This window comes from Dryobates pubescens, chromosome 23 (assembly GCF_014839835.1).
Source record: "Dryobates pubescens isolate bDryPub1 chromosome 23, bDryPub1.pri, whole genome shotgun sequence".
Lineage (NCBI taxonomy): Eukaryota > Metazoa > Chordata > Aves > Piciformes > Picidae > Dryobates > Dryobates pubescens.
The window spans coordinates 16,959,252-16,983,307 of NC_071634.1; the positions used below are offsets into that span (position 1 = coordinate 16,959,252).

The 24,056-nt window shown below is 40.6% G+C and overlaps 1 protein-coding gene across 1 annotated transcript in view; it reads left to right on the forward strand.

Annotated features, from left to right (window-relative positions):
• The first annotated feature begins 1,049 nt into the window (after positions 1-1,049).
• ADGRA3 (adhesion G protein-coupled receptor A3) overlaps positions 1,050-24,056 on the forward strand; it is a 44,818-nt gene continuing 21,811 nt past the window's right edge. Inside the window, exons 1-8 of the mRNA XM_009904922.2 lie at positions 1,050-1,642; positions 15,264-15,335; positions 17,515-17,586; positions 18,900-18,971; positions 19,819-19,890; positions 21,468-21,628; positions 22,423-22,636; positions 23,561-23,725. Of these exons, the coding sequence (XP_009903224.2) occupies positions 1,371-1,642; positions 15,264-15,335; positions 17,515-17,586; positions 18,900-18,971; positions 19,819-19,890; positions 21,468-21,628; positions 22,423-22,636; positions 23,561-23,725 (1,100 nt within the window). The 5' untranslated portion in view covers positions 1,050-1,370. The remainder of the gene's footprint in view (positions 1,643-15,263; positions 15,336-17,514; positions 17,587-18,899; positions 18,972-19,818; positions 19,891-21,467; positions 21,629-22,422; positions 22,637-23,560; positions 23,726-24,056) is intronic.

Consider the following 24,056-nt stretch of genomic DNA (forward strand, 5'->3'; position numbering starts at 1 on the left):
GGTATTTTGTAGGATGTTATTTGCCAGTGCTCTTCTGTAAGGGTGGGCATTGTGAGTTCTTGGTTAGGGACCAGAACTTCCTATGGGTTCTATAAAGCCTCTCTTAAATTTTTTACAGGACATGATGCCAGTTCTTGTAATTTGATTGCAAGTCAGGTAACAGCTACTTTATTATTCTCACACCTACTAGTGACAAAGAATGTATTGAGGATTTCAGCTGTCATTGGCACAAAGGCATTTGTGCCTGGCTGTCCTGACTGCAGAGAAATGTGAGAACATGACCTAGCTATGCCCAGCAAAGCAGTCCCAAGCCTGCAATGAAAAGACACTTTGTAAGCTGGTGGTGTTTGTATTATCTTAACATTTGAAATTGATGATATTCAAATAACTTTTTACCATCCTTTGCCTCTTGGTTGTCAAGTAGACATAACAGAGTTACCTCACTTTACAGAGATGACTTGAGGACAAATGCCACAGAAGCACAAGGTACTCGGTGTTAAGAGTACTGAAAGGCATTCAGCACTTTGGCAGGCGATTATCCTTTCTCCACGCTGCATAAAGGGCAACAGTCCAGCCTGCAAGGCCAAGGATTTGGAACTGGAAACAAGAAGCAAGGTAGCGAATCAGAGGAGAGGGAAACCACTCCTGTGAGAGCCGCATAGCCCATGAAAGTGCCAAGGGCTGCCTTTGGTTCTACAGAATGCTGGGGGGACCCAAACAAACCGGCTATCGGGAAACGGACAACAGCCTAGGCCAAGAGCTCCCACTGAGGAATGCCGCAGGAGAAAAGCCCCGACAGCTCGCAGTGTCACTGCTGCGGGAAGCGGCGGCACCAAGGTCAGGCCATGCGCCGCAGGTGACTCTGCCAAGGGCGCGGCGCTGGAAGACACCTCGGGCTAGCCATCCGGAGGACTGTTTTCGCCCTCCAACACGGTCGCCACTCTCGGCCAGACTTTTGCACTTCCCTGGCGCAGTCCCCCAGCCGGCGACGCGCAGGCGCGGGAGCGACCACTGCCAGTGCGGCGCTTGCGCAGTGGGCCCGAGGCCCTGCGGGCGCGCTCGCCGCCGCGGGGCTCTGGCACCGGCGGAAGGCGGCGCTGCTGCCTCCGCGCGTAGCCCGCCCGGTCCCGACACAAAGACGAAGGCGGCTGTGGCGGCCACGGCTCCTGCGTGCCCGCAGCTCCCCCCCCAACCCCCGCGGCACCACATGGCGGCAGCGCTGCGGCCGCGCCTGGCGCCGCCCCCGCGGAGTTAGGCCAGTGCGAACCGCGGTTCCCCTGCTGCTCGCTCCTCTCTCGCCTGGCCCGGCCGACCCCATTTGTCCCCGCCGCCCGCGGGAGGAGCGGAGCGGGGCCCTGCACAGCCCCGCCATGCTGCCCCCGGGTCGCCGTGCGCTCTGCCGCCCACCGCGCTGCCGCCGTCGCCGCCCGGCAGGGCTGCTGCCCGCGCTCCTGCTCCTGACGGCGCTAGGGGGTGGCGGGGGTGCCGCGCTGCCCCCGGGCTGTAAGTACGACGGTCGTCCCAAGAACGCCGGCAAAGCGGCGGCGGCCGGCGGCCCGGTGGAGGTGAAGGTAGTTTGCAGCAACCTGGAGCTCGCTCAGGTCCTGCCTTCTGAGGCGCTGCCTAACCGGACGGTCACCCTGTGAGTACCGTCCCCGGGTGAGGGGTGGGTGGCCTTGGTGCGACGTGGATGGGGTAGGGGAGAGTGCCTGCCTGAGGTAGAATAGGGTCAGACGTGGGCTGGAGGGGGGAAATCGTGGTTGACCTCCTCTACTGCTGGGGAAAGTCCAGGGAGCGGATATTTTGGTTTTGCTTTTCATGCTTTCCCGTAGTTTCCCGGGATGGTGATTTTAGGTGGGGGGAAGGAACCGTCCCGTTACTCACCGTCGGGTCGGGACCGCCCCGAGGAGCTCCCGCGGAGCAGCATCCCCAGGCATCACCCCCCGGCCTTGCCCTTTCTTCTCTCTTTGGATCGCTCCCCATCAAAAGGTTCAGGCCGGTCGGAAAGCTTAAGTGTGCCTTTATTAACAGCAGTTCTACAATTTAATTTTAAAAGCTGCCCAAAGTTTATTATTTTTTTGATGTCAGGAGAAACTCAGCTTCGTTCTTTGCAGCAGTTTTAACAACTGAGCTCTAGCAGAGAGCTAGAGCTGCTTTCAGGCTCACCCTGTAGGCTGCTGGGTGGGCCTGAAGTTTCTGGTAGCAAACAACAACTTCTTTAGTACAGCTCCCGATAAACCAGCTGAAGGGATTTATTTTGGTTCCTCTTCGGAAGAAAAAAGGTCAGTTTACTTCCATGTAGCAGTAGGCGTGCTCTTTTATGTGGGGGCAATCCTAGCTCATCCATTTGAATAACAAGTTTCAAACAGGATGTGCAGCTTTTTCCAAAGTAAGAAATGTATTGCTATATACTTAGACATGAGTGTGCACATGCTAAGGAGGGATTTGCAAGTTGTTTTTCTTCATGAGGCATTAACTAGTCACTCTAGCAAAGAAGCTCCTAGAATTACAGAATCGTTTAGGTTGGAAGGGAGCTTTAAAGACACCAGCAGCACTAGACTTCCTTGGTGAGTAGTCCTAAAAGTGTAAGTCTGTCCCATCCTTACCCAGCCTTGAAGTGCTACTGTGGTAAGACTCAAGTGCAACCAAGTAGTATACAAGAAAATGGATGAAAATAAACTGAACTATGGGGTCCAGTTTATGATACTTATCTACTTAATTGGAAATTACAAGTTTGAAAGATCTGCCAGTAGTCCAAATTTAATAAGCACAGTTCTGTCATAAGAATAACCAGTCTGCTGCTTTTGTGCACTTTGACAACTCAAACACTAAGAAAGGGCTTCCTCCAGGAAGTCTTAGTGAGGTATGGACCCAGTCAGTGGCAGATGCATGGATGTGAACCTATGAGAAAAGGGAAGGGGTTTGAACCTGGCAATCAGCAAGAGTTCAGAGAGTATTTCTACATTTCCTGTGGAAAGTGACCAGAATATTCAGGTGAAGTTTCTGAAGTAGAAAAAACAAACCCTGGAAGTAGAATACAATGGCTGTTTGGCCAACAAATCCATTTTAGTCTTTGTTAGCCTCAAATGCTTTGCAGGTAATTGTTAAAAACATAGTAGCGTCCGTTAAAACTGTGGTAAAAGTAGATGTTAGAATGGTTGATAGGCTGAAGTTAACTGTGGATGACTTTTGATTCCAAAAACTTGGAGTCACAGCTCTGATGGCTATGAAAGACAAGAAGATATCAAAACCAGCTGTGAATGGCCCTTACCTTCAGGGAACTGCTTGAAAGAGTCCAGTGCAGAGACACCAAGATGATTAAGGGAGTGGAACATCTCCCTTATGAGGAAAGGCTGAGGGAGCTGTGGCTCTTCAGCTTGGAGGAGACTGAGGGGTGAAGTCATTCATGTTTATAAAATATGTGAAGAGTGAGCGCTGGGAAGACAGAGCCAGGGTTTGCTCAGTGATGTCCAGTGATAGACAAGGGGCAGTGGGTGCAAGCCGGAGCATAGGAGGTTCCATGTGAACACAAAGAAAAACTTTTCCACTGTGAGGGTAACAGAGCACTGGAACAAGCTGCCCAGACAGGTTGTGGAGTCTCCTTTGCTGGAGCCATTCAAAAGCCATCTGGATGTGTTCCTGTGTGATCTGCTCTAGATGATCCGAGATCTGGCAGGGAGGTTGGGCTAGATGCTCTTTCAGGGTCCCTTCCAATCCCTAACATTCTGTGTGTTTTTCATCATCTAGAGTGTATCTAGAGCCTATCTGCACACTCCAGGTATTTTTTTCGTCATTTGTAGTCTCATAACTGTTGATACAAGCAGTGAGAACACTTCAAAATGTTATTTAAGTATGAGCCAAAGATTATTAAACCAACGCTTCTGCTATTTCCAAGACAGTGTATGCAATAACTGTTGTGGTTCAGGATCTTTTAAGTTTGTTGACTGTTGAGACATGACTCTCTGTACATGTGAGCGAGGTTGGGTCTTCTTAGCTGGTTTACCTGGTTAGAAAGCTTTGGTGATTTATGGAGTGTGATGCCAGGTGCCATTCCACTAACACATTGATTATTAGTGGCTTGATTAACTGTTATCTAATCTTTTGCAAAAAATTGCCTTTAGTTTTTCCCAAGCTGATACTGAGTTGCAGCACTTGGTAGATAGTGGAAGGTTGGTTGATTAGTCTCAAACCACCCTGAGATATCTTGAGTCTTGATTTTTGTGGGATTCTTCTATTAAGATAAGTACTGGTTCTACTCTGTCTTTTTGGATTAGTGGATCACTGCAGAGATAAGTAGCTGAAAATAGATCACTGTTGTGTAGATGAGCTGCATCTTAGTTCAGTAAATTTTCTTCTATGTTCTCCCTTATTTTGCACAAGCTGATTTTAAATATGAGGACCTGTGTAGTTTCATACAACACTTTGGGTTTTAAGGGAACTAGAAATGACTCTGATGAAGCGACTGTATTATTTTGGAAATCCTGGGTCCCTCCTTATCACCAATCACACTCACACTTTTAGTACATTTGCTGCTGTGCATTTAGCTTTTACAGGTTTGGGTTTTTTGTCTCCCCAGTGAAACATTTCTGATAACAAAAGTCTCTAAAAAAGTGAGGAAATGAGAGAAATAGTGGGAATTAAGACAAATGAGTAGCATTTGAGGATGCTGGCCAGGTTCTTTCATGCTTGCACACTGTTGTAGTTAGTGGTTAGCAATGATTTTGGTGAACTGGGCAAGGCTATGCAATTCTCAAAACGCCTTGGCCTTTGTTTGCTGCAAAACATCTTATTGCTGTAGTAATTCAAGTATCATAATACAGACTCTTTAATTACAATTCAGAAGAAAACCCCAAAACTTGATTTTGATTGCAATGAGATGAAGTTTGTTTATGACTGAAAAAGGAAGGTAAAAGCCTGAAGAAGAGTATTAAAAGATAGAGAGGTGTCTATGGGAGAATAAGTAAAGTGTAGGATTTCTGGCAGTATTGTACATTGAGATTCCTTTAGAATCCAGATAGAATTAGCTTCTACTTTACTGAGCCATTGGGTCAAATTCCAAGCTGAAACCAAGTTTAGTTATAGCTAAGGAAGGGACCTTTTTGTAGCCTTATGTAACAAAGACTGATTTGGATGCAAATGAAGGGTGTATCTATATGAAGACCATAGATGGCTTGCAGTTTAACCAGCCAGATGAGATGCTTTTGCTGTGCAGGTAACTGGATGAATGTAACTTGTTGCTTTGTCTGACATGCTCTGTACTTCAGTAGATACTCTAGGCATTGCCATAATTCATATTTCAGTAAGGAATGCACTGCACTCTTGTAATAGAGTAAGATATCCATTGCTGTTGTGCTTCTTGATGCAAGCTGAAATGATGATGTCATAACTTCTTAGGTATTAGCAACCACCAACAGAACAAGAGGGCACAGTCTTAAGCTGCACCAGGGGAGGTTTAGGCTGGATGTTAAGTTCTTCACAGAGAGAGATTGGCCATTGGAATGGGCTGCCCAGGGAGGTGGTGTAGGCACCGTCACTGGCGGTGTTTAAGAGGAGACTGGATTAGGCACTTGGTGCCATGGTTTAGTTGATTAGATGGTGTTGGGTGATAGATTGGACTTGATGATCTCAAAGGTCTTTTCCAACCTGGTTTATTCTATTCTACAACTTGAAGACAAGCCTGTGAAGCTGTAATCCTTGTTATTTGTTGAGAATTTTAGTTACCTGTTACACGTATCCCATAGGAATCTAAATAAACAGAGAAAAAGCATGTGTATTTATTTGGTGGTGTGTTTCTGAACACATTGTGTTTCTGATTTGAGAGCCTGCCTGGTCTGCAACTACTTTTACTTTACTCAGCTATCTCTATAGTAACATTTGAGTAACAGTGTTTGCACTTGCAAGCCAGAGCATAAGCCTGGATTTGTATTCAGAGCTGTTCAAAGATATGCTTAATTGGGTTGCTGTAGGGAAACACTTTAAAATGTCATAGTTTTTATCCAGTACCTAAATATAATCATGTCAAACTACATCCATTAAGCAGCCAAAAGGCATATTTATTTGGCCTTCTAAAATTCCACCCAGCCTTTCTGTTTGTAACACAAATTGCTAAACTCTGAAAAGCTTCAGAGCAAAAGGTCACTCACATTGCAAGGAGTCACAATGTGTGATTCCCTTGTAATTATAGAAATTGTGTAGTTATGCCAGTAATTTCCTCCTTGCAGAAAAAGGACCCTTCAGAGTCCTCATATCTGTTGTGTAGTGACTTATAGTTAGGAGATTTAATGTTATTTTCCTTTTCTTTTTGAGGTGTGCTCTGATGCTTTGCTAGACTCTTTCCATCTCCTTCATTTTACTTTGTTTTGCCTTTCTCTATTACATGTTTGGGAAAATGCTGACAAACAGGAAGTAGAGGCATAGTAAACCTCTTCTGTGGCAGTTTGCCTCTTATAAAGTACATTTCCATTTTTAACTTGAAGGTATTCTTGACAGGTGATGATCTTATTTTATTTTTGCTAAAATAAGTCTATTTTTAGACTCTCATAAGCACTCAGTACTAATAGCTTGGACAATGAGAACATTTTTTGAAGCTGCAAATGCCTCCTGTTAAAAATGTATCTTAACATTTTCTTCACTCAGTGGCCCATGCAAAATCCATTTTACTCGTGAGGACTTGGCAGTGCAGTTACTGTAGGGTATTGAAGGCATGCAGGGTTCCTCTCTGATTTTGCACGCTTTTGTGTACCTTTGAGTGTTGCAAGAAAATTCCCATGTTGCAATTTGAAGGTGTTCTTCTAAATTGCAGTAGTTTTCCTATGTAATCACTCCACTTTGGAGGATGTGGAGTTAGTGTTGCTGGGGTTCCACTGGGACAGCCTGGCAAGATTGAGAGGTGTTCTCTTTGGTTAGCGTTGCGAGAACAGCTTTAGGATACATGATGCGGCTTGTAATATTTGGAATAGTCTTCATGCAACGATGATAATGCATGCTGATTTATTTGTAATAAAATACTTTTCTTCTGCATAAGCACTTTGAAATTGCTCTAGGTACCTTTCACAATGAAATTGTCATACTTTGGGTTAAGTGTGAGGTAATTAGAAATACGGTGTCTGTATGATGTATAAAACAGTAGGCAGTTGTTGTGCTCAGATTTTGAATGAGAGCTATGGATTGATTACTCCTGTGTTAAAAATGAGGGTGGAGTGCAGAGTCAAATTCTGCAACATTCTGGAGAGCAAACTGAAGTTTTTGTAATGAAGCCAACTTTTTGTTTTGGTTTGGTTTGTTTTAAATTTTCTGAGCCACAGTCTTAATATAGAATTGCCCAATGCCTTTCCTCCCATGAAGATAGCCAGCCAAACAGTGGCCTTTGTGTGTTCATTAGCCCTTCAGAGAGTGTTAAATATTCAATGTGTTATGCTGTATATAGCCTCAGGAAGATTTTCATTTTCAGGAGTAATACTTTTTTTATTGATTGGTAGTACTGCTTTTGTTTCAGCTTGGCAGAACTGCAGGATGTTTAACTCTTGCCATTAAAAGTTAATGCTGAGAGTTAAATAGAACTAGCATTAGTGCTGCAGAGATGAAGAATGGACAACCACCTAAGTCCTGTTTGCTTGCAGTTTGCTCATGTTTTGGAGGCTATTTATGTAATTGAAAACAAGTACGGAGCTGCATTCTGATGCTCAGAATTTAATGGTTCCCATATGTGCTTTGCCTGGGCAGGATATGTTGCAGGTTCATGGATTTGTTACTGCTGCTTTATTTAGTCCTCACCTTTACCATGACACCTTCATAATTTTTGAATCTGTACAGTTTAAATGCTTTCTTTGTACCAGTAGTTAATCCATGGTGATGAAAAACAGTTGAACATCCCTAGGATGGTGACTGCACCACCTCCCTGAGCAGCCTGTTCCAATGCCTGACCACTCTTTCAGGAAAGACTTCTTCCTAATATCCAGTCTAAACCTCCCCTGGTGCAGGTTGTGGCCATTTCCTCTTGTCCTATCACCAGTTACTTGAGAGAAGAGACCAACACCCACCTTACCACAACCTCTTTTCAGGTAGTTCTAGAAATAGTAATACCTCAAGCTTGTTTTAGGACAACAGCTTCAGACATCAACAGAAATTGAAGTTAATTAATAAAATGATGTGTTGATAAGCTCCCTAACATTTCTGTGGGTTGCATGGGCTAACCTTACATCTCTGTGATGGAGAAGAGGGGTCCCCTTCTACCCTTTTTTCCTGCTTCTGATGGAGGGATGGTCAGGGCAGGGGAAAGGCAATCTTCTCCTCTCAGTGTGGAAAGTTGTATCCACATGCAGTTGCCTGTGGAACTGTAGCCTGAACGGGAGCCTGGTGTGTTTGTAGCTTCACCTCCCAGGCTCTCACTGTGTGGGTGTGTGGTTATTTTTTTTTTGCCTCTGCTGCTGCTGTACTAGCATTTGGCTGGCTCTGTGCCTAGTCGGTTCAGGGAGCTAAACTATCTGAAAACTACTGCCTTCTGTGGGATTAGGATATAAAGTTTTGTGAGAATGTATCCTCGTGTGCCAGCAGTGGAGAGGAAGTGCTTGCTAACGTGTCTAGACAAAGCACTTTCTAGAGAGCACATACACCCGATGGGAAATGTAAATACATGTGAGACTGGGTGTGACAGCATGTGCTGTAATTAATGCTGTGACACAGAATGGGTTGGCTGTAACAGCTTGGGAGAGCCTGGCTAGGCATCTGTGTGAGCAGTATTCCCTGTGAAGTGAGTTACTCTCTTGCATGTATGTGTGTATGGAAGTTGGAAGGGTGGAGTAAGCTTCCACTACACTGCAAGTCAGTGAGAATCCTAACAAGGGTACATCTGGTGGATAAGAAGTGGGAAACTCATTAGGGAGCAGAAGAGGAGGGAGTAGGACAGGAATGTTACTGCAGAAAAAAAGTCAGTCATCTCTTAAACAAATGCAAGAAGCTGCAGATGAGAAGAGAGGAGGAGAAAGAACTTGGAGGAAGCTTCCCAGAACGCAATGGTCAAACAGGTTAGGTTCCCAGTGCTTTTGGTCAGCTTTGGGAATGACAATTGAGTGTGAGTGTTGGAGGACAGTGAATGTTGCTGTGTCCTCTTCATTTTCTTTTAGGCAAGCTTTTCAACCTGGGATAAGTATTAGAAAGTTTGGTTGTCAAGTGTAGAATTTTGCAAGAATTTCTTTTCATAACACTATTTTCAGCCCCATTGCTACTCATTCTTGCATTGTTTTGCCTCTCAATTCTCTCCTTTTCCCAAGTTGATTTGTATTTAGTACTTTTACACAGAAAATTCTCTGAGGTACTCCAGTGATTGCTGTTGTATTTCACTAGCTATTCCTTAAAGAATGGTTTGGCTTCAAAGGCAATAAATAAAGCATGTGGCCACATACTGGATATTAAGAAAAAGATATCTTTAAGTAGCAGTGCACAAAGTGAGCATCATTGCCAGAGTGATGCAGGCATTGTGTGTGTGGGCAGAATAAATCCATCATATAAAGTCAGCACATTCCCAGTTAAAAATGGAATGATATAAATAGACACATTTTTAATTCTGTAATTTCATTACTTCTCAGGGGTTTGCTTTACAACCTTAATAGTGTTTAATGTGCATAATAATAACACAGGAAAGGTTTGTGTGTTGCAAACTTCTATTTTCTAATGTTTCATTGTGAAGATTCCTCATCTCTAATGGGTTTGTGAAGTTGGAAAATGCTGTCTCCTTTTGTTACAGGCTTTGGAAAGGCTCCTATAGGCTTCTTTGTATCTAGCTTAGGGAGTGTTTCCATTTCAGGGTTACTTTTAAGCAAATACTGTTCGTGTTCTGCTCTGTCCACTACTTTTTCTTTTACAGTAGTAACTCACTAGACGGCAAAATACTGTTGAAAAATACTGGGTTTATATCCTTGTTAAATCCCAGCTTCTACAAGATAAACTTCAAAAAATGCCTTTCTTTTTGCAAGTTCACAGCTTTCAGCAGAAAGCCTTTTTCTTGGTTGTACAGATGGTTATTTTAGTCCAATTTTTGCTGGTGGCCGCTTTCCCAGTCCTCAGAGTATACAGCCATCATCATGAAATGATCTGATTTATTTTCTATTTCCTGGCTCTGTTTGAGTCTCCTGAAACGTGTTCTGGAAGCCACTCGAGCGTTCAGCTGGAAGTTACACTCTCCCAGTCTTCATGGAGGCTTCTTGGAGGCCATTTTGACTATTTTGTCATAGTGTTAAAGGATGTGTGTGTGTATTTTTATAGTATCCTATGAAATAATCCATTTGTGAAGTTTGGAGGTGCATTCTAAAGCCCTGTTGAGTTGGCTGCTGTCTTACTGATGGTTGTTTTATAGCTGACAAAATTGTTTCATAGAACAATTATTTTTCCCCACTTAGTCCTTCTCACCTTATTCTCAGGCTATAAACAAATAAAGCCTTTTCATTTTTGACACAGCCAGGGGGAAAAAAAAGGCTGATTACTAGACCTTTACTATCTAGTGCTAAAACTTTTTGTGCTACAAAGGACAGACTTTGGGTTTGACTGCATAGTTATGTTGTGGGTGCTAGCCACTGGGTATCTGTAGCTAAAGGTCTCGCCAGTAAGTTACAGCAAGACTTGAGTTTCTTTGCAGAGTTTTGCCAAATTTCCCTGCCACTTTATGGAGAAAAATGGAAACTGGGCTTTCAGATCCAAGCCATACTCATTAAAGGAACATTTTAGCAGGTTCTTGGAATGGGTTTGGTGTGGGGGTTTTTGTGGTGGGTTTGTGGTTTGTTTGGGGCTTTTTTAATGCACATTATTTTGGATCGCCTCTTTCTCTCTGCAGCCATTCTGCTCAAAGGAGAGGGAAATGTGTTGCTCTAAGGTGCCTTGAAATACTGTCCATAATGCTTTCTAGGACCTACTTTTAAGTTGCCTTTTCTTCCAAGTCTTTTGTATTAATCCCTGCTCCTGTGTGTTTGCATGTGGTAGTTGCACATTTTATTTTCTGTTGTGTAAGAGCTGGACACAAAAATTTGCTTGTTCTGAGCAGATACTGTTTGAAAGGAAAGGAAAAAAAAATCTGATCTGGAGCTTGTAAGATACAGGGCTGTGGAAACCTCTTCATGAAACCTCTGGGTGCATTGTTTATGTTGCAAAGGCACTTGTCAAAGAAGAGTTGAACAAGATGGGGCTGAGTAGCTCTCTACCACTTTCCCTTTAAACTTCTTAATGATGGAAAAGTTTGTGTATTTTCAGAATTACTTGCCTCTTAGGAAAAATTATGATCTTAGACTAGTAGCTTAGAGTTATTATTGATCACAAATAACTTTCTGTGACTAAGTGGTACATAATAGTCCATCATTTCACTGTACATTAATGCACAGAAATTGTGAAAGTGACTATAAAATGTCTGCTTTGAGGTGAATGCTTTATCGTGCTTTTGTCGTCTTATGCCACATCCCTTCACACTTCAAATAATGTATAGACTAAATATATTAATAGCAAGTTTTAAACTGCATTTTTAAAAAGATTACACTTACAACAGTTTGAAGTGTGAGGAAATGTCTTAGATTATATGGAGTGTTGTAAAATCTATCATTTATTGTACTAAACCTTTATGGTTGAGCAACTAACAGCCTCTGCAGAGAAAATACTAAATCAGGCTGACTGTAATTTGTACATCACACTCTAGAGAGAAATTTACCTAGTGCACACATATTCCAAGGCTTCTACTTTAGGCTTATTATTTTACAGGCAGTGTCAGAAAACTAATTTTTTTTCTTTTTAACAGAACAGTAATTTTTATTTAGTTTAAATATAGTTGAGTCAATTATAGCTACTTTTGAAGTGGTTTCTGCTCCATTTTGAATAGCTCCTTTCTCTGGAGAAAGTACAGATCAAATCAATAACTCCTAAGATTGACTTGGATGTTTTGTGAACCTCCTGGATTTGGGTTTTTGTTGTGGTTTGGTTTGTTTTCTTATTTTATCCAGAAGTCTGAAATCGATCTGCGTTTTTTCTTGCTGCAGCTGCTGTGCTTTATATAAGTTCATTTTGCATTAACTATTAATGAGGCTTTTTATAAGGTCTTTCAGTCATTGCTATGTTTAATTATTCTATCTTCTTGCATGCATCTCTGAAACCAGGGAGGACATAGAAATCAAGGTGTCCTTTGCTCTGGGTAGATTTGAAGAATGAATTCTGTACTTACCACTTCTACAAATAATACTTGCTGTTTAGGCTGAAACTTCTTTCTCTGTGAGTAGAAATGAGAGTAGTCTCAAAGGCTTACATTTTGCTAGATTTGATTTGCACATCAGTTTTTAAAAACCACCCTCTGCCTTTCCTTTCCTTGGTCCTCTAGGTTATCACAGCTGCAGCCAAAGGGCGGTTTTCCTTCTTTCATTCCTGTAAGGTAGCTTAATGTATTTGACTCCAGAACTGTATCTTCACGAGAGCAAATTTCTTAGCTGCCACTCTCCTGGATATTGCAGGCATTATAGGTGCATACAACTGCAAATTCTCAGGATATTTTTAGATTTTTTTTTTTTTGCTCATCTTTTCCACCATTCCTCTGATCAGTTTTCACCTGGGATTAGCTGATGCTGCAGCATAATATGTTGATTATGCTTTTGCATGTGATATAAATTAATCTCTTGGAAGATGTATTGAGTAAATTTGTAGTTTAATCTTAGTTGCCCATTGGGCACCAGGGGTGGTTTGAGATGAGCTGCTGTGACTGTAAAGAGTAAGGGTAAGGAATGAATTCACCTCCTTTTAGTACCAGAACTATTACTTTGGTAGAATGATTTAATCCTAACTTCAAAAGTTTTGAAACTTTCCATCTATCAGACTGGAAGTGAAAAGATTCAAACAATTTGTTCATCTGTCTTGATTCTCTGCATGTGAGATTGAGAAAGAGAGACTGACTCCGAGTTTTGAGACAAAAAACTGCCTGCCCTGTGTTTGTCTAAACCGTTGAGGGCTTGAGGCAATCTGAGCAACCTGGAGGAAAAAAACCTACCTAGAGTCTATATGAGAAGGGCAGTATTTGTATTTTAGCTTTATCTGATCCATGATACATTTTGAAACAGTAATCCTTGTCATTAGATAATAAATTTTACACATCAGAGCAACGAGGGGTGTGTGGTGTGTGTGGTTTATGGCTATTGTAAAGGATATCTGAAAGATGTAGTAGACTGCAAAGAAGTCTTTTAGTGGCAATTTTAAGTGTAGCAGCAGTTATCCAACCCGAAGATGACATTGGTGTAAATGAAGAAGTGGAGAGACGTTGCATCTGCAGAATGCATTTGATAGAGGGCCTGTCTGAAATTGGAGTGACTGTAGCAGAAGTTGTGGAACAAACTGACAGACTGAATAAATTTCCAGGGTAAGATGGTGTGCACTGGATAGCTTTTAGAACTTGGGGATCAAAAAATCAAATGATGAATGTCTAAAGTCTTGCTTAAAGTTAACTTGATTTTTGAGGACTGGAGGGGGGATGGGAATGCTGGCATCAGGAGTTTAAGGGAACTACATGTGATGTTTGTGTTGAATGGAGCAGTAGAATTAATAATGAATGTATTGAATACCTGGAGAGAGAGAGAGAAGTACTCTGGAAAATTTAAAACTCCTGTAATGAGAAGCGCTTCCTCACAAACCTTAGGAGTTACTCTGAATAAGCAAAACATTTAAAGGCATGATCCTGGTGATATAACAAGATACTTTTTCAAAAGACATATCTGAGTCCCTTGATGAAAATAATGGAGCATCCTAAAATGAAAAAAATCATTGTATGAACTGGTCAAAGGATAAGAAGTGAGTGTGGAAGTAGTTAGCCCTCTCAGTTGAGTGGAATCTTAGAGACCTGTAATGTACAGCATATTTCCTAATGACCTGTAAAACAGTGTGAGTAGGGAGTTGTCAGAGTTTGGTGAGCTGCTTCATGAGGGTAAAGTCAAGAATTTGGGAAGAAGTTTATGAACTAATAACTGGGCAGTAGAATAACAGAAGCGGAACAGTAGAAACATGAAAATTGTATTGGGGATGATGATAATTCTGTCTTTGTATTTGAAGTGATGGGCACTGAGCTGGCCAGAAATCTATAGTTCTTAGTACAAGTGGTAAAGGCAAATCAGACATTAGAAAGTGCTTGGAAAATGGCAGCCAACAAAACAACATTTTCCCACTATGTAGGTTTGTCTGTGTTGAGTACTATTTCCATTCTGGTGGTCTTGTCTCAGATTATTTTAGTGTAGTGAAGCTGGGAAGAGCTGAGAAATGAGGACTAAACAAAATTACTTTCGTGTGAAGAGTAAGTAAAATCTGAAACTCCTGCCTGGCAAGAGACTTATCTAGGTTTCTACATAATTACATGAGGTAAAGAAGGTGGGTGGGGAGTAATTACTGCTTGTGTCAGTATAAGAAGTGGGGAGCATCAAATGAAGCTGTCTGGAGCTGTGTTCAGAAGGAGTGAGATGAGGGGTTCTTCCTGGAACGGAGATTTGTATTGTGAAACCTTTCATGAGGAGTGTTGCAGATGCCAAAATTTTAAGTGGTTCAAAGGGAAAAATTGGCTTTTTGTGACAGAGAAATAGGTAGCTGTGTAGAAAGCAAGTCCTGAGAGAGGAAGCACCTATCTGTACAAGGGATTTCCTTACCTGAGGTTAATTTGCATCTGCAGATGGCTGTGCTGGGCGAATAGGGTACTGGTCTAGATGGGCCTGATCCAGTTACTCATGTGGAAGAAGGAATTTGCAGTTGTGTGGTCCTTGGAGAGAACAAAGCATAGACAGAAATAAAGGAGTGCTTGCTGACTTTGTTTGCAAGTATTTTAAGACTGCATTGAGGAGAAGGACAAGTGTGTGAGGGATGGCTGGGAAAGGTGGCACCACATGGAAAAAGTGTGTGCTAGGGGCAGAGGGTGGCAGCAGAGGAAATGGGAAGCAGGTGATGCACTGCAGGGTTCCAAAAACCACAATGGGTATGGAAGAACAAAATGTTGAATTTGTGGCTAAGTTGCTTAATGCTTGTTGTCTGTTACTCCAATTTTGGTCTTTGTGATGACCCTATATGGGTGTACTTTCTTTCATACTATAATTAAGCAAGCTTGCTTGCGATTTATGGCACTTAACATAATATTTAAGCGGTGCTGGACAATGAGCTTTGGACTAGGCATTGTACTTTGATGAAAAGGCTGCTAGACAAAAGCATTTACACCAGATGAGCAGGCTGCAGTTTGTTACCAACTTATAATATGCTGTTCTTGTCTGTGTTTACAGAATTCTGAGTAACAATAAAATAACAGAGCTGAAGAATGGTTCTTTCACTGGATTACACCTTCTGGAGAGATTGTAAGCACTTCTTTCACTTTTCACTTTAGAAACTAAGTGATATACTGTTTGTTTCATTAATAATTCTGAGAACTGACTGCCTTGTTTAAGAGAGGTGTTCTTTAATTTGTTGTATTCTTTTGTGATTGAGGAGTTAACATAGTTAAGCATCTTTTCATGAATATGAATGTCATGTAACAGCATCAAGGGATAATCTCACCTGCAGGTGAAATTAGGGCAGTTTCAGTGGGAAGCTCACTCGAATGCTATGATGACTGGGTTTGCTTTGTTACTGTTGGTTTCATGATTAGAAAACTTAGGTTGTATAGAAAATTATTTCTTTAATTTCTTATGAATTGTCAAACTCTTTGTCAAACAATTGTAGAGTGTGTTTGTAGGGGAAGCAGATGAATTGGAGCCTCTGAAAGAGACCAGATTCATTGTAAGTTTGTTGACGTTTACTTTAACAGTTTTGCAGCTTACTTTACAGCTTTGCTGTATGCTGAAGGAGAGGGGGGGAGGAAATGGGAGTGAGTCTGAGGGAGTAATTCTTGGCCACATTTTGCTTCCTGTTTTCACTTTCCCTCTCAGATGATATATCACCTATGGGATAAGAAGCATTGTAGCTTCTCTTACAGTCAGCTTTTTTCCAGCTGGTAGAAGGTCGGGATTGGCAGGTTGATCTACCTGGGAGCAAGCAGAAACTTCAGAGATAAGGATTTTTCTAGGCCATTTGACTGGGAAGGTAGCCAGTTTCATAATCATCTCACAACATCTAGGAAGAATTCCAAACATCTTTTGGCTTCAAGGGATTAAAAGTATTTTATTCTTCCTCTAAAACTTGAAGGCTGCAATCCAGATCACCTGGCCTAAATAAATTGAAACACTTCCACCATTCAATCCCCCACATGCCAGAAGAAAGATTTGTCTTCTGTCCTGGCAGATGAGCTTTATTGTGGAAAGAAGGCATCGTGCCAAAGAAGCAAGGTTATCAGCAGTGATGGCATTCTAGATCTTTACACGTTATTTTGACATCCTTGCTTAGGTAATAAAGGCATCTGCTGACAGATTTGCTGTAACTTGCTACAATTTCAGACAGGAAATACTTGAAACTCTAATTAGTTTGAGATGTAATTTACATTTGCTCTATGAATCCAAATCCAATTTTCTCTAAAGAACTGAAAAAAACCTAACAGAAGCCATTTAAAAATGCATGCCTTTTTCTGCTTTGTATGTTCTTGCAGTTTTGCAGAGAAATTGCTCTTGTAATTAATAATTTTTCAAACTTAAAGGAATAGTCAGTGGAGAGAAAGGGGAAAAAAAGCCACAGTAACCATTTTAAACACGAACATTGTATTCAACAGTTTCAAATTCTATTCCTTAATCGTAGAATGGCAGGGGTTGGGAGGGCCCTCTGAAGGTCTAGTCAACCCTCAAGATAGTAGCATAGTAGTGAAAATCTCGGGTGAATAAGGAGGTGGAAATAATTTTAGCATTCATGCGTTGATAAAGTTTGTTTAAAACTGTGGCGATGCTGGCAGATGCTTTCTGTGACCTTTCGAATTAAGCTGTATCTGCAAAATATCTCCACTTAGGTGTTGAAACTCCTCCATCACTTGTACAATTAATTAAGCAGTTTAAGGACATAGCTGCTTTGCATTTCTTACACTCTCCTCTTCTGGAAACTTAAGATTTAAGAATCAGTGCTCCAAGGGTTTTTTTTTCCACCCACTTTATTTGGATTCCTTTGCTTTTGTGCCAGTAACCTTGGTGGAAACTTACAATGTTGTGACTTTGGTGTATTTATAGGATCTTCTTTTGTTTCTTTTGGTAGAGATTGGGCACTACTGACGTATTTAAACTTGGGTAGGCTGAAGAAGATAGCACCGCGCTAAACGGCGTTGTGCTGTGTAATGAGCACATGCTACAACCACAGCAGCTGTAATCAATTCAGACAAAGTATCTTTGACTTTCTATCCTTTCATGTGATAGGAACTGATAGAATGTTTATGTTCTGCTTTCCAGTTCAAATACAGATTTGCAAATTTTGAACGCCGCTGTGTTAGAGCGAGTAGAAATGTGTGGTATGGTGCTCTAGCACAGCTTTCAAACGAGTTGGGGCAAATTAAGGGTCTCTTCATGCACACCTCTCTGTTTTAAAAGTGTAGTTTGTGGTAAATGTCTTAATTTTTCTCCCCAGGGACCTTAAGAACAACCTCATTAGTACTATAGATCCAGGAGCTTTTCTGGGGCTTTCATCTCTGAAGAGACTGTAAGTAGTATATCCAGCTAGTCAGTTTAAACAAACAAAAACCCATTGAGAGTAGAGTCAGGCTTAGGTTCTGGAAGTTTGGACAGCAAAGCTATTATATATTAAAAGTTGAATATGTGTATGCTATCTAAATTTGTACACACACAGTCATATGTATGTACAAAACAAAGTCTGCTTTCAGTCTTAGGACTGAAGAGTATCCACTGCTTGTAACTTGGCAGTCTCACTTGTTCTTACAGACAGTCTTTTGTATTCTTCCTCCCCCCCCCTTTTTGTATTTTGGTGACTTGAAGCATCACTAAGTGAAAGTTCATTTAGAGCTTTGATGCCATCAAATCTTGCTTTGTTAAAAAGTGGTGAGAAGTTTAAAACTTAGTCATAGTGGAACACCGAGTCCCTTGCTATTAATGCTACACTGAAGTTACAGGGCTGTTAATGCTGCTCTATCGAAGGTCGTGCCAGCATTCCCATTAACACATTTTTTGGGGATTTATGCCTTGGCTGTAAAAATTCTGTCCCAGATGAAACTTGAAAAACAAACCTCAGCATGATGGCCTTTTTTCAGCTTTTTTTTCCTTTTTCTTTCTTTTTATATAGTCTTCAAATTTCAGAGTATCTAGGACAGCTTTTAAGTCTTAGTGATTTTGCTGCCTTTCCCTTCCCTCTTTAGTTAGTATACAGCTTTCCTTTTAGTTTTGTAGCATGTAAGTTCATTTGTCACTGATCATATGACCTGGCTCACTTAAAAGATGACTTTTTTGGTAATTAAAGACCATAAAACTAAAGCTGAAGAAAATTGTGGACTATTGCTCCTTGCAATTTTATTCTTTAAGAAATTGTTGGCAATTTGATTTAAGACCTACATTGGCAAATATATAATATTTAAATACTTATGCAACTAAAGATATAGAAATTGTCTTATTTATGTAAATGTGCTAGTATAGGTGTCTCTGGCACATCAGAAAATTAAGGCATGTAGTGCATGTGATGAATATACTGTACAAATACCACATTTCTCTTGTGGTGATGTAAGCCAAGCCTGTTCTAAGGGCGTTTACTGGTAAGGATAGGCTCATTTGGCTGAATCTAGGCAAACCATTATTATTTTAGAAATGGAATGAGGACTCTTATGTTCACATATGTACACCAAAACCCTAAACCTTTTGGGTTTTGCTGAAGAGGACTAAATAGATGTATGATACAGTGTGTTACTCAGCAATTCTAGTTGAAATACTTTTGTTTGCAGACTGTTTGTCACTGGCAATTAAAACAGTTTATTCCAATTACTGCTTTTTTCTTTTTCCTATTTGTAGAGACTTAACCAATAACAGAATAGGCTGCCTGAATGCAGATATATTTAGAGGACTTGCAAATCTTATTAGATTGTAAGTATAATTTGTTGTGTATCATTTCACTTCTTAAGTTTTAGTCTCATGCACGTTAACATTCTTTGTTTCAGTGGGAGTAGTTTGTTTTCAGTGTCCACTTGAAAGCCTTGCAGTGTGGCTGCCCTTGTGGTTTGTTACTCAGCAGCAAAAAAAAAACCCACCCTCCAAAAAATCAACAAACCAATGAAAACAACCCCACAACAAAAAGCAAGAAGGGCATCAGGGGCAGCCAAAACCATACTGCTCAGTGTTCTGTCTGCTTTGCAACCATTTTCCAGTGTGTGGGTGGGGGAGTAGCAGACTGTATGAAATATATTCCCTAGAATAATATTGCAGGATTATAGAATCTGGTAATGTCTGTGTTTTGCTGGCTTTGTTGCACATTCATTCAGTTAAGAAAATAACATGTAAGTTTATGGAGGTTTATTCCTTTGCCCTTCTTGTTAGCTTCTTTCACAGTGGTTTCACTGATACAGAGAAAATGGAATGTGTCATTCTTAGAATATTCTGCTGGATCAAACAGGCTTCTTATAATTTGGTCATGGCAACACATCAGTTCCCTGTGAACAACAAAGTGAATCTTAAACTTCTTGAAACATACATACTTAGTATGTGCTAGTTACTGCTGTACATTGAAGTGTTTGCTTTCAGCCCTTGTTGCAAATTTTAAACAACTTCTGCTAAAACATTTATTTAAAAGAGTTTATTTGGGGATTTAAAAAGAACTATCAGACCTAAGTAGTATTCTCACAGTTTTGTGAAGTGGCACAGTGTCCTCATGGTGTCTTGTAGGTTTATTTCAAATGCTTGACCATGAGTTCAGATCGTATTTTTCATTTCTTAGGAATCTTTCTGGGAACCTGTTTTCTACACTTACACAGGGAACATTTGATCACCTTGGTTCACTAAAGTCTCTGTAAGTACTTAGTGCATCTAATCTTAATTTGCATGATCATTTATATTCTTAACAGAAAATATTTTATCTACACTTCTTGTATTACAGTTTGGTGGGTTTACTTCTAAATTTTGTAACAGTGGTTTCTTTACCTGAATAAGTACATGGGAAAGGTATGTGCTGTGTTTGTACAACTGCCTTCAAATGCTGCTTGCTGTTTCTTGCATCGCTCTGAGATGACAAAGCTATACCAGCATCTGGGCTTCTGAAGGGTTTATTCTGTGTGCATCAGTTATGTCTTCATATTAAATAAATAACACTTTACACCTTTTTAACAAAGGTAACAAATACTTTTAAGGAAGATCTTAGTGCTTGTAGAACAATATAGTTTTAGTTAACACATAACAATGAGTGCATCTCAACCTCATTTTTTTTTCTCCCTTAATTTCATGAGAGTTGTAATTGTGTGTAAGGAAGAAGGTAAATGAAAAGAATTATCAGTGCTGATGATTACCCTGCATTTTGTCCTGGTAGTCATGACAGCTGGCTCACTGTACTGGGACTTTCTCAAAACCTCTGACTCCTGTCTTTGACACCAATTTAATTTCTTGTTTATAAAGGAAAATGTTTCTTTCCCTCCTCTGGCTTCTTTTAATTGTTCCTAAGTTGTTATTCCTGGTATTTTAATTGTGTACATAAAGGTTGCTGTCCAAAAACATCACAGGTCTGACAAGAGAACCTGGATATAAGTGTTGCTATTAAAAATGTGTGTGTCTGGAGGAATTCCTGTGAACAAAGACCAAATGAAGTTTCACAGGAATGTTGATTTAGTGTTTGAAGTGTTCTGCCTGTGATGTTGTGCTATTCTCTAGACATTTGCAAACAGAAAGAGACGTTGTTCCCACTGGAGGGAAAACCAGTGTAGACACAGCGATAGGGTTTTGATACATTTTTAACTGTTTCTAAACAGATAAAATATTTATGTTCTTTTTCATTTAGCTGACTACAACAGACTTCTAGGGGGCGGGGGGTACTATGGCTTTCTAGTAGAAAGGGATTGTACAGAGAAGACTTTATAAATCAAAGGCAAAAGAGCCTGCTTTATATGATTTTCACATAGGACAGAATAATACTCACTGAAATTGTGTGAATACTGACTCTGAAAAGAGAAGTAGGTGAGAGGCAATTTTTATCTTTCTGTTGTTTTTACTGTGAAAGCATTTGATGGCTAACATGAAGCAATGAAGTACATTCTTCTGTTCTGGTGATAAGTATTAAAGCAGTTCCTTGTTATTACTCACTTAAATAATGTGAACTCCCTCCATGAAAGAAATTACTAGAAATACTTTTCATGCATAAGTATTAGATGTTCCTCATTCATGGAGAGGATTCCTTTTCTTGGGGAGGGTGTACTTCTGATCTCAGACCACAGCATGCAGAGGATTAGGAGGGTATCTTCCAATATGCAGTCATAGGCAACTCCGCTTTATTGTGAGGGTCCGCCTGCTTGTCTGTTTGTGATGAGGAGAGGCATTGCAGAGCTTTCAGACTGTTGAGCATTGTGTTTTGTCACTCTGAATACCTATTTTGTGTTGCAGAGAATTTCAGACTGATTATCTTCTTTGTGACTGCAACATACTGTGGATGCATCAGTGGTTAAAAGAAAGAAATATAACTGTACGTGAAACTAAATGTGTGTATCCCAAGTCACTGCAGTCGCAGACAGTGACTGGTGTTAAGCAGGAGCTTCTAACCTGTGGTAAGCACTCCTGACAACTGGGTTTGTAGCATATTCTATCATCTGTTGATATTAGCCAACAGAGTTTTCTTGCTTTGTTTTGCTTCTTTGAAGTTCAGCACTTCCATGATAATGGTGTGGTGGGTTGACCCTGGCTGGGTGTCAGGTGCCCACCAAGCTATTCTGTCACTCCCACTTCTCAACTGGACAGGGAAGAGAAAATACAACAGAAGGCTTGTGGGTCACAGTAAGGGCAGAGGGATCACTCACCACTTATGGTCACAAGTGAAACAGGCTCAGTTTGAGGAAATTAGTTTGTTGCCAGTCAAAGAGTAGGATAATGAGAAATGTAAAAAAATCTTTAAAAGATTCCTTGCCCCCACCTCTCCCTTCTTCCCAGGCTTAACTTTGCCCCCAGTTTGCTGTTCCTCTTCCCCACTCCAGCATCACAGAGAGATGGGGAATGAGGGTTACAGTCAGTTCATCACATGTTGTTTCTTCCACTCCTTTCCTCCTCTAAATAATAAATCTCATGTATTTGTCATTTTGAAACCTTATTAGTGAGATATTCTTAAGAAATAAAATACATCACCATTTTCATCTCACTTTGTTTTTCTCATAACATCAAAGATGCACATTTTGATAATAGGATGAGAATTTATAGTTCTCCATAAAAATGTGTATAAATCTTGCGAGCTGCAGCTTGCAAGGAGTGGTATCAATAATTGATACTCAGTGTGTTTTTAACCTCTTGAAAATTACATATAAAAAGCAGGCTGTTGTTATTAATTGTGTTTTTCTCCCTCGTATTCTAGAGCCTCCACTGGAGTTACCCTCATTCTACATGACTCCGTCTCACCGGCAGGTTGTGTTTGAAGGAGATAGTCTACCCTTCCAATGTATGGCTTCCTATATTGATCAAGACATGCAAGTCCTGTGGTATCAGGATGGAAAGATAGTGGAAACTAATGAGTCACAGGGTATTTTTGTTGAAAAAAACATGATCCATAACTGCTCACTGATTGCAAGGTGAATAATCCGTAAAGACAAAATGTGTTTCCCGCTCCTTGTTTTCTGCTCTGACTTAGTGACTTTTTACATAACCACCAGTGAGGCTCTTTCATATCCATGCCGACTGACTCTACAGAGACAGAAGCATTCCAAGTAGGGAAATAATCTCTCTTCCCATATCTATTAAATTACCTGGGTCTGGTCACAAAACTTGAGGAGAGAAGGTCTGGGGATTCAATTACTTACCTGTATAAAACAGTTAGCTAGAGCAGGTTGCCCAGAACTGTTGCAGTTGGGTTTTAATTGTCTCCAAGGATTACTCAATGCAGTTCATGTGAAATGTTTGTAGTAGGATGTGTTTGTTCTCTTGGAACATTAAAATTATGAAAACAAGGCATTTAAGTAAACTGCTTGTTAATTCCTTCCTCTCCCTTTTGAGCACACCGCAGTTGGTGATATTGAAGTTCTCCAGCAGAGATCTATAAGTGTAATTCATTCTGCCTGCAGCAGATTTTTGACTCATTCAGCATCTACAGCATGGTTACATATCCTGTAATTGTATTAGTAAATTAGGGCTTCTAACTTAATCACAACTTGTGCATTTGGGAAGTTATTTTAGTTTTGCCATGCTGGAACAACTGAACGTTTTGTGTTGAAAAGCAGTGGTAGCAGTTGGGGAATTTGGACTTCTCATCTCTTCTTTCACTACAGAAAGAACTTTTTCCTTTGGCTGTTCTTTTCCTTTTATCCTGGCAAAACTGAGAGCTAGAAGAATAGTCAGTTATTTTTCTGTTAAATAGAAACCACTGATAGCTCTGGATTTGTAAGATCACTTGTATGTAATTCTTTCGTTGCCTTTCTGTACTTTGTTCTTTTGGTTAAAGCTTCTATAAATTTTATTGCATGGCTGTTGGATTTTATTTGTGTATTTTATCTTCCCAGTGCCCTGACAATCTCAAACATTCAGGCTGGCTCTACAGGAAACTGGGGTTGCCATGTACAAACAAGACGTGGGAATAACACGAGGACAGTAGACATTGTGGTGTTAGAAAGCTCTGCGCAGTACTGCCCTCCAGAGAGGGTGGTGAACAATAAAGGAGATTTCAGGTTGGTGACCTCCACTTGTTTGATTTTCATTGTTTGGGTTTTTATTTTGTTTATTTTTGTTTGTTTGTTTTGGGTTTGTTTTGTTGGTTTGGGGTCTTTTGTTTTGTTAATCTAGATAAAAGTCCATTTGATATTTCTTTTTCAACTAAAGTATTATGTTTTGAAGGCACCTATGTGGCTGTTTGTTTGTAAATGCTGCTGTAAATGGATTTTTAACTGTTCTACATTAGTATGTGTTGAAAGCAGTGCACACAACAGTACCAAGAAATGTTAAACTTCAAGCCTGTTACCTGGCACCTTTGCTAGAGATGGAAAGCAAACTATGATATTT